Genomic DNA, 13,848 nt, shown 5'->3' with positions numbered 1-13,848 from the left:
CAACGACGGTTAGGCTAGTTTATTTTGCATGATATTTCTAAAGCCAATTAAGATGAAGAAATGTCTTCAAAGACAAGGCTATAAGAAAAAAAAAGTTCTGAATATTTTTGTCCGTTTGTAGTTTACGCACTAATATCAATATCAGTAACGAGCCCCCTCCGAAATACCTTGCTCTTTATGCTAGACTTTGACTTTTCATCCCAATTAAATTAAAAAATAAGCATTTTCAACCAGAAATAAGAAGCATCGTTAAAAACTAAGACGAATGCAAATTATCCCGTATTTGAAGTGAGCTACCCCCCTCCGAAATACCTTGTTCTTTATGTTAGACTTTGACTTTTCATCCCAATTTAATTAAAAAATAAGCAATTTCAACTAGAAATAAGGAGCATCGTTAAAAACTAAGACGAATGGAAATAATCCCGTATATGAAGTGAGCTACCCCCTCCGAAATACCTTGTTCTTTATGTTATACTTTGACTTTTCATCCCAATTAAATTTATAAAATAAGTATTTTCAACCAGAAATAATGAGCATCGTTAAAAACTAAGACTAATGGAAATTATCCCGTATATGAAGTGAGCTACCCCCTCCGAAATACCTTGTTCTTTATGTTAGACTTTGACTTTTCATCCCAATTAAATTAGAAAATAAGCATTTTCAACCAGAAATAAAGAGCATCGTTAAAAACTAAGACGAATGGAAATTATCCCGTATATGAAGTGAGCTACCCTCTCCGAAATACCTTGTTCTTTATGTTAGACTTTGACTTTTCATCCCAATCAAATTAAAAAATAAGCATTTTCAACTAGAAATAAGGATCATCGTTAAAAATTAAGACGAATGGAAATTATCCCGTATATGAAGTGAGCTACCCCCTCTGAAATACCTTGTTCTTTATGTTAGACTTTGAATTTTCATCCCAATTAAATTAAAAAATAAGCATTTTCAACCAGAAATAAGGAGCATCGCTAAAAACTAAGACGAATGCAAATTATCCCGTATATGAAGTGAGCTACCCCCTCCGAAATACCTTGTTCTTTATGTTAGACTTTGACTTTTCATCCCAATTAAATTAAAAAATAAGCATTTTCAACCAGAAATAAGGAGCATCGTTAAAAACTAAGACGAATGGAAATTATCCCGTATATGAAGTAAGCTACCCACTCTGAAATAACTTGTTCTTTATGTTAGACTTTGACTTTTCATCCCAATTAAATGAAAAAATAAACATTTTCAACTAGAAATAAGGAGCATCGTTAAAAATTAAGACGAATGAAGATTATCCCGTATATGAAGTGAGCTACCCTCTCCCAAATACCTTGTTCCTTATGTTAGACTTTGACTTTTCATCCCAATTAAATTAAAAAATAAGCATTTTCAACTAGAAATAAGGAGCATCGTTAAAAACTAAGACGAAAGGAAATTATCCCGTATATGAAGTGAGCTACCCACTCCGAAATACCTTCTTCTTTATGTTAGACTTTGACTTTTCATCCCAATTAAATTAAAAAATAAGCATTTTCAACTAGAAATAAGGAGCATCGTTAAAAACTAAGACGAATGGAAATTATCCCGTATATGAAGTGAGCTACCCCCTCTGAAATACCTTGTTCTTTATGTTAGACTTTGAATTTTCATCCCAATTAAATTAAAAAATAAGCATTTTCAACCAGAAATAAGGAGCATCGATAAAAACTAAGACGAATACAAATTATCCCGTATATGAAGTGAGCTACCCCATCCGAAATACTTTGTTCTTTATGTTAGATTTTAACTTCTCATCCGAATTAAATTAAAAAATAAGCATTTTGAACTAGAAATAAGGAGCATCCTTAAAAACTAAGACGAATGCAAATTATTCCGTATATGAAGTAAGCTACCCCCTCTGAAATAACTTGTTCTTTATGCTAGACTTTGACTTTTCATCCCAACTCAATGAAAAAATAAGCATTTTCAACTAGAAATACGGAGAGTCGTTAAAAATTAAGACGAATGTAGATTATCCCGTATATGAAGTGAGCTACACTCTCCCAAATACCTTGTTCCTTATGTTAGACTTTGACTTTTCATCCCAATTAAAAAAATAAATAAGCATTTTCAACTAGAAATAAGGAGCATCGTTAAAAACTAAGACGAACGGAAATTATCCCGTATATGAAGTGAGCTACCCCCTCCGAAATACCTTGTTCTTTATGTTACTTTGACTTTTCATCCCAATTAAATTAAAAAATAAGTTTTTTCAACCAGATATAAGGAGCATCGTTAAAAACTAAGACGAATGGAAATTATCCCGTATATGAAGTGAGCTACCCCCTCCGAAATACCTTGTTCTTTATGTTAGACTTTGACTTTTCATCCCAATTAAATTAAAAAATAAGCATTTTCAACTAGAAATCCCCCAAAAAATACTTTTCAGACATTTCTTGTTAAAAATTTTTATTTCAAGTCATTCATTTGGGTTTTTCACAAGCAATTCGTACCACAGTACGGCACTATAAGTACTCTAAGAGATCCTTCTGTCATCAACCCACCACTTATGTATTATACGGAACACATCAAAGAAGTAAAGCTATCCGCTATTACAATTCTTTTCTTGTCATCTACACCCCTCTTAGTATCAGCTTCTTCGTATAGTATAACGTTAAACTATTTTAAATTGACAACACTGTCCAAACATCACTTGTGTATTATACAGTACACAATCAACCCATCTCCCCCAAAACACTTTTCAGTCATTTCTTGTTAAATTTTTTATTTCAACTCATCCAGACGGGGTTTTTACTAGCAGCTCGGCCCCCACCGTACAGCACTAAGTACTCTGAGTATTCGCAAATACTAAACCCTTTTCTTTTTTTTTCTCCACCTTAATAGGATCAAATTCGCAAATCCTATCTGCCGACACATTCATATCAAACTATTGTTGGCTAAAGGCAATTGTCCAAAACAAATCAGAAACTGCTCTTCATAGCACAGACTTCAAGGAGATGGAACTGTGGATAACACATGAGTGATAGACAGCTTTCCCTAAAAAACCATTCCTAAATACGCAATTTGACAATCTCTAGTTTTCGATTAAAAAAAAAAAATGTCTATGTCAAACTGTGTGAGGGTGTTCTGACTCTCTTTGAAAAGGTGTAGAGCATCAAGCAAATAGTATGGGAATTCCTATAGCTTCAAGCAAAGTATAAGGTACTACTCTACTAATAGGGTGATAAAGCAATATCACAATAACGGCTTAAATTATTAAGATGGCCCTTTTTCAGGGTAATTTGTGACAGATTTTGAACTAGCCAGAAGACACTATTTGTATACTTTTGATACTACTTCTACGGTTGCTGTGACTACTGACACTTAAGGGCATTATGTTGAAGGTTTTAGGGGGAGTTTCAATTAAATTAAAAAAACTATACACATGCAAGTATTAAAAGGGCATATAAGCAATATCATAAGCAGCGCTGCTCTATCATAGCAAGTAATATCATTGATATTTTCAGGGAGCTAATTTGATTGGAATCAGCCCTCTTCTTTAGCTCATAATTTTCAAAATACTTCCAATCAAAATTTAAGATAGCTATTTTGTTCAGCATAGCTAGACGGTCTTGTAACTGTATCTCTAGGGATATTGCGTAGGTCAACCTCCCACATTTATGCAATTTGTCCATTATGTTTAAACACTAAATGTTATCTTAAGATTAAATCAAAATGCACTGTGTTAATGCTAATTGCCAATAAGATATCTCAGCAGTATCTCAAGAACGACTGAGGATATCATGTTCAAACTTTCGGGGCTACTTCTATTACTACTTTTGCTCTTAAAATTTAACCAAAAGAGTGTAAGTGTATCCAAGCTGTCAAAGACCATAGATAGAGGATTTTGCGAATGGTATCAAGTTTTCTATTTCAGGTTAACTAGAGGAGGTATAAAAATAAACTAAACATTACCATTTGTGTCCAGATTTTGAAAAGGGTGTATGTTGTTAAAAACTGTTTAAAAAATTTTTCCAGCATACAAATAGCTGGCCAAACTTTAAATTCTTAAAGAAAACCAAAAAATTTTAAACAGTTATTTTCTTTTTCCCTGAAAAGAGTATGTCAACATAAAACAAACAAAAAATAATGCAAAAACCTTCACAAAATAAGTTTTTTTAAAAAAAGTAAAGAATTCCATTAAACCAAAAATGAGCAAAAATAAAATCAAATAATGTACCAAGCGTAAAACTACCACAAGTCAGCATCAATAAATCAATGACCCCCAAAACGAACAGAAATTACAGTAAATAACCGAGTCAAACTCAAAACGAGCAGAAATGAACATGAGTAGGGCTCAAAACCCCTATGCATTCCCAAGGCCAGAACATACGTTGCACTTTACTGAAAAAAAAAATACAAATGAATGTGCATTGTCAGTTTAATATATATATTCTGATATTTATTCCTTAAAATTTAAATAATATTTGATTTACTAAAGTTTTAAAGTGAAAAGATTTAATTTTTTTTTCAGTAAAAGTGCAACGTATGTTCTGGCCTTGGGAAGGCCAGGCTCCCGTTTTATGCCAGGGATAGAGATATTCATATTTAATGAAACTTGCATCATTGTCAGCTTATACTGAGACTCGCAAAATGATTTTTAAGGTATCGAATAGCTATAAACAATGGATTTGACTGCTTATTTACCTGATAAAATAATGTTGTTATGAATATAACAACATTATTTACAAAAAGATTGTTATGAGATAAATAGTGTAGTTATCCTGCTAGAATTATTATTGTGATTGATTTTTAACTTCTTCAGAAAAGAAATTATGCTTTTAGGTTAATTTTTCTCAAATATTTTCGAAAATCTCTCCTACAAGGTTTTGCCTTCCTCTTAGACAGAAAATAATTTTTGCAAGATTTGTCTTTATTGTGATCCCTCTTGAGTTGCTTTTATCAGGATAATTTGTTTCAATATATCAAAATTGAATTAAAAGTGAAATCAACCTTTTAAATGAATTAAATTTCTGCCTTTCAGAAAATGTGTAAGAACAGGAAATCAGTGTGTGTATGTTTAGTGGTTTTTTTAGACAGAAATATATTTCTAGTTTGCTCCGCGTCTATTTATATTTCTTTACATTCTTTTACGTAACCGTTAGTTTTGTTCTCGTTGCAAATTGCTAAGATAATGCATAGCACTGTGTTTTTCGCCAACATGGGGCTTTCGGCAAATCTTCTGTGGTAACACTTCTTCTCTTTCCTTTCTCTAAAGCTGCGAGTCCCAACGTGGGGTGCAGGCCCCACAGGTGAGGCATGGCAATATATTTGGGGGTCATGTACAGGACATGCACCCATTGGTTGACTATACTTAGGAACCTTAATTTTGAAAAAAAAACGCTTTTCATGTGAATAACGTCGGATTCACATTCATTTAAAGAGTTAAAAATATACATGATAGGATTACAGTAACGTAATTCCTTGTATAAAATGTGTTTTATACAGACAATATTTATCATTAGCATAAACTAAGCCTAGAGGCCCACCCCTGACCCCCCCCCCCCATCCCCCCAAAAAAAAGAAGAAAAAACATGTTGATGGCGTTTCATGCTTTCTTCAGGTGAATACAGGTAACATTTTGAATAAAAAATTTCAATATCACGAGATATCGTAGGTTGGGCCAATCGCCTCTTTCTTGTTTTTTGTTTATTTGTCTTGTTTTTATTGCTTGTCTTGTTGTCTTGTTTTTGTTTATTTCTTGTTTTTTGTTTTTTGTTTATTTGTCACAAAAATTATTTTCTCACAAAGCGAAATTTTCGCTTTGTTTTTCATGAAGTTTTGCTTGGCTTAAAAAAATCCATTTTTGAATTTTGTTTCTTCAAGTTTTGTTTTTCGAAGGCTTTTTTATAGTTGTATATCTCGATATCTCACGTGTATCAGGAAATTAGATATAGGTGAGTGGGGCATGGACCAAAATCTGGTGGGAACCATTGCTCTATTGTCTTGTCACTAGCATTAATACTATTGTATGCTCTTTTAGGTTTTATGTGGCAGAGAAATTCCATCCTGGGTGAATCGGTTGGCTTCAATGAGTAACTATTTACCATTTATTGAAAAATGGCTGCCAAAAGAGTGGCTGACCCCAGTTGCTTTGGAACATTCATTAGAGACATCTATATCCCATGATGAAACTAACAACATACAGTCTTCCTAGTGACCTTCAATTGTCCTTCCAGAATTTAGCTCGGGTTAAATCGTTCTTTTGTAATAAAAATTTTCGACTGTTGGCTTTGAAACAATGGGTCGTTCAAAAGCGAAACACATTAAAGACAAAAAAAGGTTTTGAGCAGATGCAATTTGAAGCCACGAGGTAACATACGAAAAGGATTATATCTCTGTTTCAACTGGGACCAATGAAGGTAAACTCTAAATAGGAAAGGATTTTCGGTGCACGTGAGCGAAATAGGAATTCACTGCCATTGACAGTGGCGCTATTTTAAACTGTTGCCACTCATAGTGGCAATAGTAAACACTTAAAGTGGTAAAAAACTATGTTATGGACAGTGCACCATCAATTGACAAACCTAGTTAGTCAATAGGCGTTTATCTGAGCTTAGTTTTAATTCATTAAAATTTGGATTTCAATTAAAGGTCTAGGTTTCTTTGGATTAAATCGAAAACCTCTTGACTAGGTCTTCAACATCTCTCTTGGATTGCATGTAAAATAGTTAGTACTATGCTAGATTTCAAAAATGCTCCTCTTAAAATGAAACCTATACAGATTTACACGTTGGATCATTCTATCAAACATGGTCTTTTACCCTAGGTCCGATTTCAAGTAAAAGCAAAAAGGGCATAGATAAAATAGTATTTTTATCAATGTTTTTGTAATTAGATTTATAATTCAACTGGGTAAAGCTAGATGGGGTGTTCGGAAACTAATTCGTGTTTCCTTTTATCAGCTCATGTTCTTTGAAATAAAATTGTATCTTTAGTATGGTACCTTTGTGCGATAAAGGGAATTTGACAAATGGAACATGGGGGATGAAATAGTATTTTGGCATGTCGTCTCTTGAGCGGAAAGTAATTTTCCTCATTCGCTTAGCTCGATTTAATTGTTCATGCACCTGAAAGAGGGGATCTTCAACCAGTCCTGATGGGGAGAATTTTAAAAATATTTTTTGAATACTGTTGAATTCTTCTTTTGAAAATCTTCTGATGCTGGGATTTAGCCCAGAAAATGGTTTTAATCAAAATAGAAAATTAAAGTTTAAAGTAGAAAATTAAAGAGGAAAGACAAATAAATCCATGTTTGTCTATAAATTCAGCTACACCTTTTTCGGCATGTTTCCGTTTATGCTGTCCACCCAAGGCCGTACCCAGAGGGGGGGTTTGAACCCCTCCCGAAATGTTTTTTTTTTACTCGTAAAAACATAATAAAAATGGATATAAACAAATTTTGTATGCGTTTTTTGTGTACACCTCCCCCCCTCCCCCGAAAAAAATCTTTGAGTAAAACACCCTCCGAAAAAAATCCTGGGTACGGCCTTGTGTCCACTCTAAAGGAAACAAAGAGAAAAAGTTTGGAGGGATAGAAAACCTAAAGTAGAAAGTCAGAAAAGAAAGGCAATAGTAATCATTTATCGGCATGGTTAGCTAATACCCCTTGTCTATAAATAAAACTCAACTTTATTTGGCATGTTTCCATACAAATAGAGGTGTAAATTTTCTGGAAGGGTAAAGTAAAAAAAATCGTAGTTTTTTTAAAAAAATTCTTCTTGGCTGCACCAGCTCAGATTCCATTTGGAGTAATAATTTTTAAGTTTGATTTAGTATACCATTTAGTTCGAGATTAGGACGTAAACGACATTGTATTGGCAATTCAGTTGAAAAAGTGATAAAGCATTACAAAAATTTCAGTTGAACGGAAATCATCGGGGAAATGTCCACTGTGTAGTGAAAACGCCGTGAGCAATGTAGTAAAAAGCTTATATCTTTTGTGGGGCAGGGTTGAACGAAAAAACATTGACTGCATTACAGAACAAGGAGATGTTCTTCTCTTGAAATGAGCTTAAGTTTCGAGCCTTATCAGTTTCTGATTAGGGCAAATGAAAAAGCTGACATCCAAAGACTTGTCGAAGGTCAGGATTAGTAATCAACACAAATAAGTATGTGATATGGTAAAGTCAAAACTGTGAAAAATTTAAATAACGTGTTTCGATTTTGAACTGCTGCATCTAGGGAAGGAATTGGGAGTTTAAGGTGAACAGTGAAGATATTAAACTATGACGGGATTTTGATATCGTCATGGTGTAAAGTTTATTATAAACATTTTCTCTTTTATCTAATCTTCCTTTGAGGTTCCTTTAAAAGTTCTACACCCTAAAAAGTAGTTTGTTTAGTGCAGTTTTATTTTAGACCCAAATTTCTCGATAGAGACTGAAACCCCCCTGTTGCAAGTTTCACTGTCTCAGGTTTGATTCAAGTTACAATTTGCAATGCTACAATATATACAAGCAAGTCAATCTGTATTTCCGCCCTGAACAGTTTGGTTTTCCTATTATAGAGGAACTGCTCGCAGTAGCCACGATATGCAGTTCCGACTTCAGTCCTCTAAAGAGTTGTATATATTGCAGTTGTTTAAAATATAGATGGTAGGAATGTATATCCAGCCTATAAATTGAAGTTTCTACCCTTCAAATTTCTCCCAACACTTACCTTGTACTGATCAGTCTTTATATTAATTGTTGTTTTAATTTTTCGTAAGTGTTAATTAAAGACTTGGGTCAATTAGGTTTTTTATTCGAGTTATTTAAGAAAGATAGAAACTACCCTTCGTTCAAATTCACCCCTTCTCCCCTAGGTGCGGCAATAGATAAGATCTTAGAATAAGAAAGCCATGAGATTGAGAAAAGGGATAAATTTTCCGTTTTTGTATGTAAAGAGTCTAATTACTTTCCACTCTAAATGTCTTTTTATTAATGGTTCTATCGCTTTATATTCAAGTGCGTTTGTTCTTTTTTCCTTTTACGATCTTTAATTTTATAGCTGTAGATAAGGAATACTTTTTTGATTGCAATTTAATGTCGGAATTATAGGTTAGTAATCAAATATAGTTTATTTTTGAAGGTCAGTATTTGGAAAGTTCACAACATTTTTAAAATGTGCTAACGTGAAAAAAGCAATTGTGTATACTTTGACTTATAGAAATTGCATTTCGATAGAATATTTAAAACTAGCTGTAGACAGGATCGACTGCTATCTCGAATAATCGAAGCCAACGGCAGGCTCGAATAATTGAATTAGCTCCAAACTGTTATTTCGATTGTTAACTCGAATAATCGAAAAGTTAAGACACTTAAAATACTGTTTATAATTTTTAATAAGTGGTGTAATTTTCGTATTTTGTGCATGAATTCCGATCAATAGACCTTTCGCACTCAGTAAATGAAATTGATATATATAATTTAATATAATATTTTAATTAATAATTTAACATAATTTAATAATGGATCTTTTTGGATCATTGCGCCCTGGATGTTTCAACGGACGAGGAAGTTCGAAACCCCGTTCAAGTGCTTATCTATTCAAATTACCATTGTTAGGGAAACAATTTTTTTTTTACCGAATAATTACTTTCAGCACATAATAGATATCAAGTCTAGATAAAAATAGATAATAAAAATGTATGGAGATAAATAACAAAATTTCTTTAAAATTATCAAAATACATAAAAAAGAAACTATGCAAGGCCGTATCCAGGGGGAGGGGATTTGACCCCCCCCCCCACCCAAATGTTGTCCTACTCGTAAAAACGTAAAAAAAGAATATAAACCAATCTTTGATACTAACTGATATCAAGAATAGGCCTATAGTTTTTTTCAAACGTGGTATCAAAATACCATTTTAAATTTTCCATCTCCTTCTAAGAGATCGTTACAATAATCAAGATGCTTTATTAACCAATATAATAATTTATTTTTCAAGAAATATAGTTCAAAATTATAAATCCAAAATTGGTCTTTTTTTTATTTGAAATTTTTCAAACTTCTGTTGATAATAACACAAGTTTTGTCTGTTGATATTGAATGACCTTTTACGATATTTATATTTGTACCTGGCTTTGAAAAGGGTCCTTTTTAAACCAATAATTATGTTTGAAGTAACTGAAGTACACGTCAGTTTTTTTTTTATATTCCCATATTAGTTCCCAATTAATTTTTCATGGCTAAATAATTACTGCCACAATACACTCGTTGCAACGTTAGTCCACCCTGGGGCAACACTCCTATTAGCACCGTTCTTCCATCCTACCCTTCTAAAATTGCCGCCTTAATCACCAAAATTCCACAGATTTTGAGTCATTTTTGTAATCCCAAGGTAATAAATTAAGGGATAGAATAAAAAGAGGAAACCGATTAGAATTGTTCAGTTGTCCAAGACCATGGAAAATTCGATGGTTAATCACGAGTTCGATTGGAATTAAAAATGCTAGCACCATGGATATTACACTAACCCAGCATTAACCCAGCAGAACAAGACCAATTCCAAATATGCTCAATTTAAATTTATAAGAATTTTGAGCTCAATACAGCTTCGAAGTTAATTTGGGTTCAAAAAAATTTTGTCTTATTAATTATAATATTTGTCTTATTGATTATTATGACAAACAGTTTTCTGCGATTATCTTAAAAATGTTTGATACGACCTTTTGACGAGATCGCGACGATAAGTTCGGGTAGTCACATTATTTGACGTTCATAAAATTATACTTGGATAAACAAGAAGCTTGAAAATAATTTTTTTTAGAAATTACTTATTTTATTTTTCCACTCAAGTAGCTTAAAGCAAAACCTGACGAATAAAAAATAAAACACAACATAGAAAGAACGCACCTTGTAAATGTAACTTAAACAAATGCACAAACAAATAGTCATTCAATTAAACAATCATGATGAAAATTAAAAGAAAAAAATTCATACCTGTTTTGTATGGAATTGACTACTAAAAATAATTTTGTGAAATAAAGAAGACGAAGGAATGTTTTTGCTAAGAAAATTCTTTATAATTAATTTTATCCTTGGGTACTAAATCTTAAACAGAATTCGGTTGCGCAATTCAGGTATGTAGACTACTTAAAGGTTGGTGTTAGTGTAACCCTGGGTTCACACTGATGGGATTTCATGCTAAAACGGCCATTTTTGCGTGATACGTCAAATTACCTCCGTTTTTTAATGCAAGTTTATGCGTCAGAACGGTTCAATGGTTGCGTTCAAATATTTCTACTGAGCCTTGAAAATCATACCCATTATTCTGAATTAAAAGCTTTGTGGAACCTTAAAATTGCAAGTAACTGAGAAACTAATCATGTTTTCCAGAAGTTTTCCATTAATATTTGACAAACAACATGAGGGCTGTGTCCTTTTAATGCACCATTGTAATAGTCGATGCCTGGGGGGGGGGGTTATTCTATGCTCATTTCCAGGGAAATGAGCATAGAATATAAGAATTAAATTTTGTATTAGGCATAGCTGGCCAAAGCTAATAAAGTTTAGCCCTTTGAATGTTTTTCTTGGCTGCTAAAACTTGATTTCGCCTATTCTTATGTATCAATTTTAAATATACCATAATATTTTTTTTTTTTTGCGTTTCATGGGCTGCAGTGAACGGTTTCTGTGGTAACATTTTTAACGATTTTCCGACATTCGCTATCCCTGAGCCGTTTTGCTTAAAAAAAAAAATCATCAGTGGGAACGAAAGGAATTAATCGCAACTATTACCTATTAGATATGGTTGAAATTCAAATTAAATATGGTTATTATGTAAATTGAAATGCGTAATAATTTATTTGAAGCAATCGCAACTATTACATATTAGACATGGTTCTGTTTCTAAAGGAAAGGGCGTATCCCACACATCTTCCTAAATTGCTTTAGAAAGAGAGAGAAATCGTTTTAGTCAGTCTTTATCCACTGGTCGCAATTATAGAGGAGCATTTACTTCTTTAGAAACAAGAGAGACCAGACTTAACTGGGACAAATTTTGTCGTATTTCCGCTAAAAGACTAAATAACATGGTTTTAAGGCCGTATCCAAGGGCGAGAGGTTACAGGGTATGAACCTCCCCCTCCCCATAAATTTTTTTACCCGACTCGTCAAAGCGTAAAAAATGCATATAAAAAATTTTTCATGCGTTTTTACCCCCGCAAAAATCGCAAAAAAATGCTGGGCGCACTCTTGCATGGTTATCTATACTGCATAGAAAGATAAAACCGCGTTGTTCAATTACACTTTTTTATTTTACGGATGTGTCTTTTCTATCTGTCAATTAAAAAAAAGTTTCTGCAAAAAGCACAAAAACCTTACTTCTGTTCATGTGAAATGGTGAGATTTTTCTTCGTTTTGAGTACAAGAATATATATATATATATATATATATATATATATATATATATATATATATATATATATATATATATATATTAAGAACTTGTACTGCCCTATCGTGCAACCCTTTTTTAAAACACAACCTCTAGAGTGGACTATAGGAGGCGGATGGTCAATAGTGGATTTCAGAACTTTTTACCTTTCATACGAATCAATTCCTCTTGTGTTATAGTTGACAAAATAATAACTATTTGGCAACAAAAAGTCTTTTCAATTCTATGTTATCTGTTTTATGATTATAATTTTGCATTCTCTGTCTTAAAATTATGTCGTTATTTCTAATGAGTAGTTGATGGTGTTTTTTATTGAATCTAATTGAATGAATGTTAGAGTTTAGAATTTTTCTTGAAATTATTTTTAACTTTCACTCTATTATGTAGTCAATAATTTGGCAACGTTCATTTTCTTCTAACTGTGCCACAGATTTTTACAAATAAAAATTATTTATATATTATGTGTTCTTATGGAGTATAAGATGAAGCAGAAGGATTTTGTGGTAACTGGTAGCATGCGAAAATAGTACTTAATCATTATCTCAATTTTATTAAAATGGAACAAGCTAAACCAAAAAGAGAAGGGAAGAGTACTGCCTATATTTCTGTATTAAAAAATGTGCTGTATTTCCTTTGAATTATTTTTGTGACTCATTTGTATACGCCTATCATGTCATTCTTTATTTCTGGAGAGGTAAATCGCCCTTCTTTTTTAAAACATGATTGATTTAAAAACCACATTCAGACAGGAACTTCCAGCAATGGATTTTTTCAATGAAAATATTTTATTCAAAACCTGATTAATTCTTTTTATGAAATTTTAAGTTAATAAAAACAAACGAAAAGTTTTCTAATAGAAAAAACTGCTTTATTTTAATTTTTATATATTTTTTATATTTCCTTATATCTATATAAGAAATATTATATTTGTGTTTCCTTTTTTATTTATTTAATATATATATATATATATATATATATATATATATATATATATATATATATATATATATTTAATAGAAAAAAAAATTAATGTCTTGGCACTTCTTATTCACATTATCAAGTATTTTTTTAAGTGTTCTTTCCCCTGAACAACACTCTTGTCTATGTGCCTGGTTTAAAATTAACATCTTGGAAGTGACCTCTGTGTTTCTCTGTGACTATGCCTTTCCACAAACGACAGTGACGGCAGTGAGAAGAACCGTCAACGGAAATGGCCCAAATCGCTAATTCTTCATTTATCTTGCCTTTTTTGCTTCGTTTTTGAACTGTCTGAGCTAGATAATCAGATATATCTCAGTACTGGTGGGTCCAGTGCTACCTAAATCTCACTGTAAATAAGCATCAACTTGACTGAAACTCTGAGTTTTGACGTATATATGGGCTCACTTTTAAACGATTCGCCAATCCATAATTATGTCGATGTTGGTAATATTGGGA

The 13,848-nt window shown here is 32.4% G+C and overlaps 1 protein-coding gene across 1 annotated transcript in view; it reads left to right on the top strand.

The window, feature by feature from the left end:
* LOC148951014 (deubiquitinase DESI2-like) overlaps positions 1 to 6,257 on the top strand; it is a 69,082-nt gene extending 62,825 nt beyond the window's left edge. The window contains exon 5 of the mRNA XM_089090559.1: positions 6,014 to 6,257. Coding sequence (XP_088946685.1) covers positions 6,014 to 6,187 — 174 coding nt within the window. The 3' untranslated portion in view covers positions 6,188 to 6,257. The remainder of the gene's footprint in view (positions 1 to 6,013) is intronic.
* The last annotated feature ends 7,591 nt before the right edge of the window (positions 6,258 to 13,848 follow it).

The sequence above is a fragment of the Artemia sp. Qi Xiang Cuo genome, chromosome 6 (genome assembly GCF_049724085.1).
Source record: "Artemia sp. Qi Xiang Cuo chromosome 6, ASM4972408v1, whole genome shotgun sequence".
Lineage (NCBI taxonomy): Eukaryota > Metazoa > Arthropoda > Branchiopoda > Anostraca > Artemiidae > Artemia > Artemia sp. Qi Xiang Cuo.
This window is presented reverse-complemented; position numbering and strand designations above follow the sequence as displayed.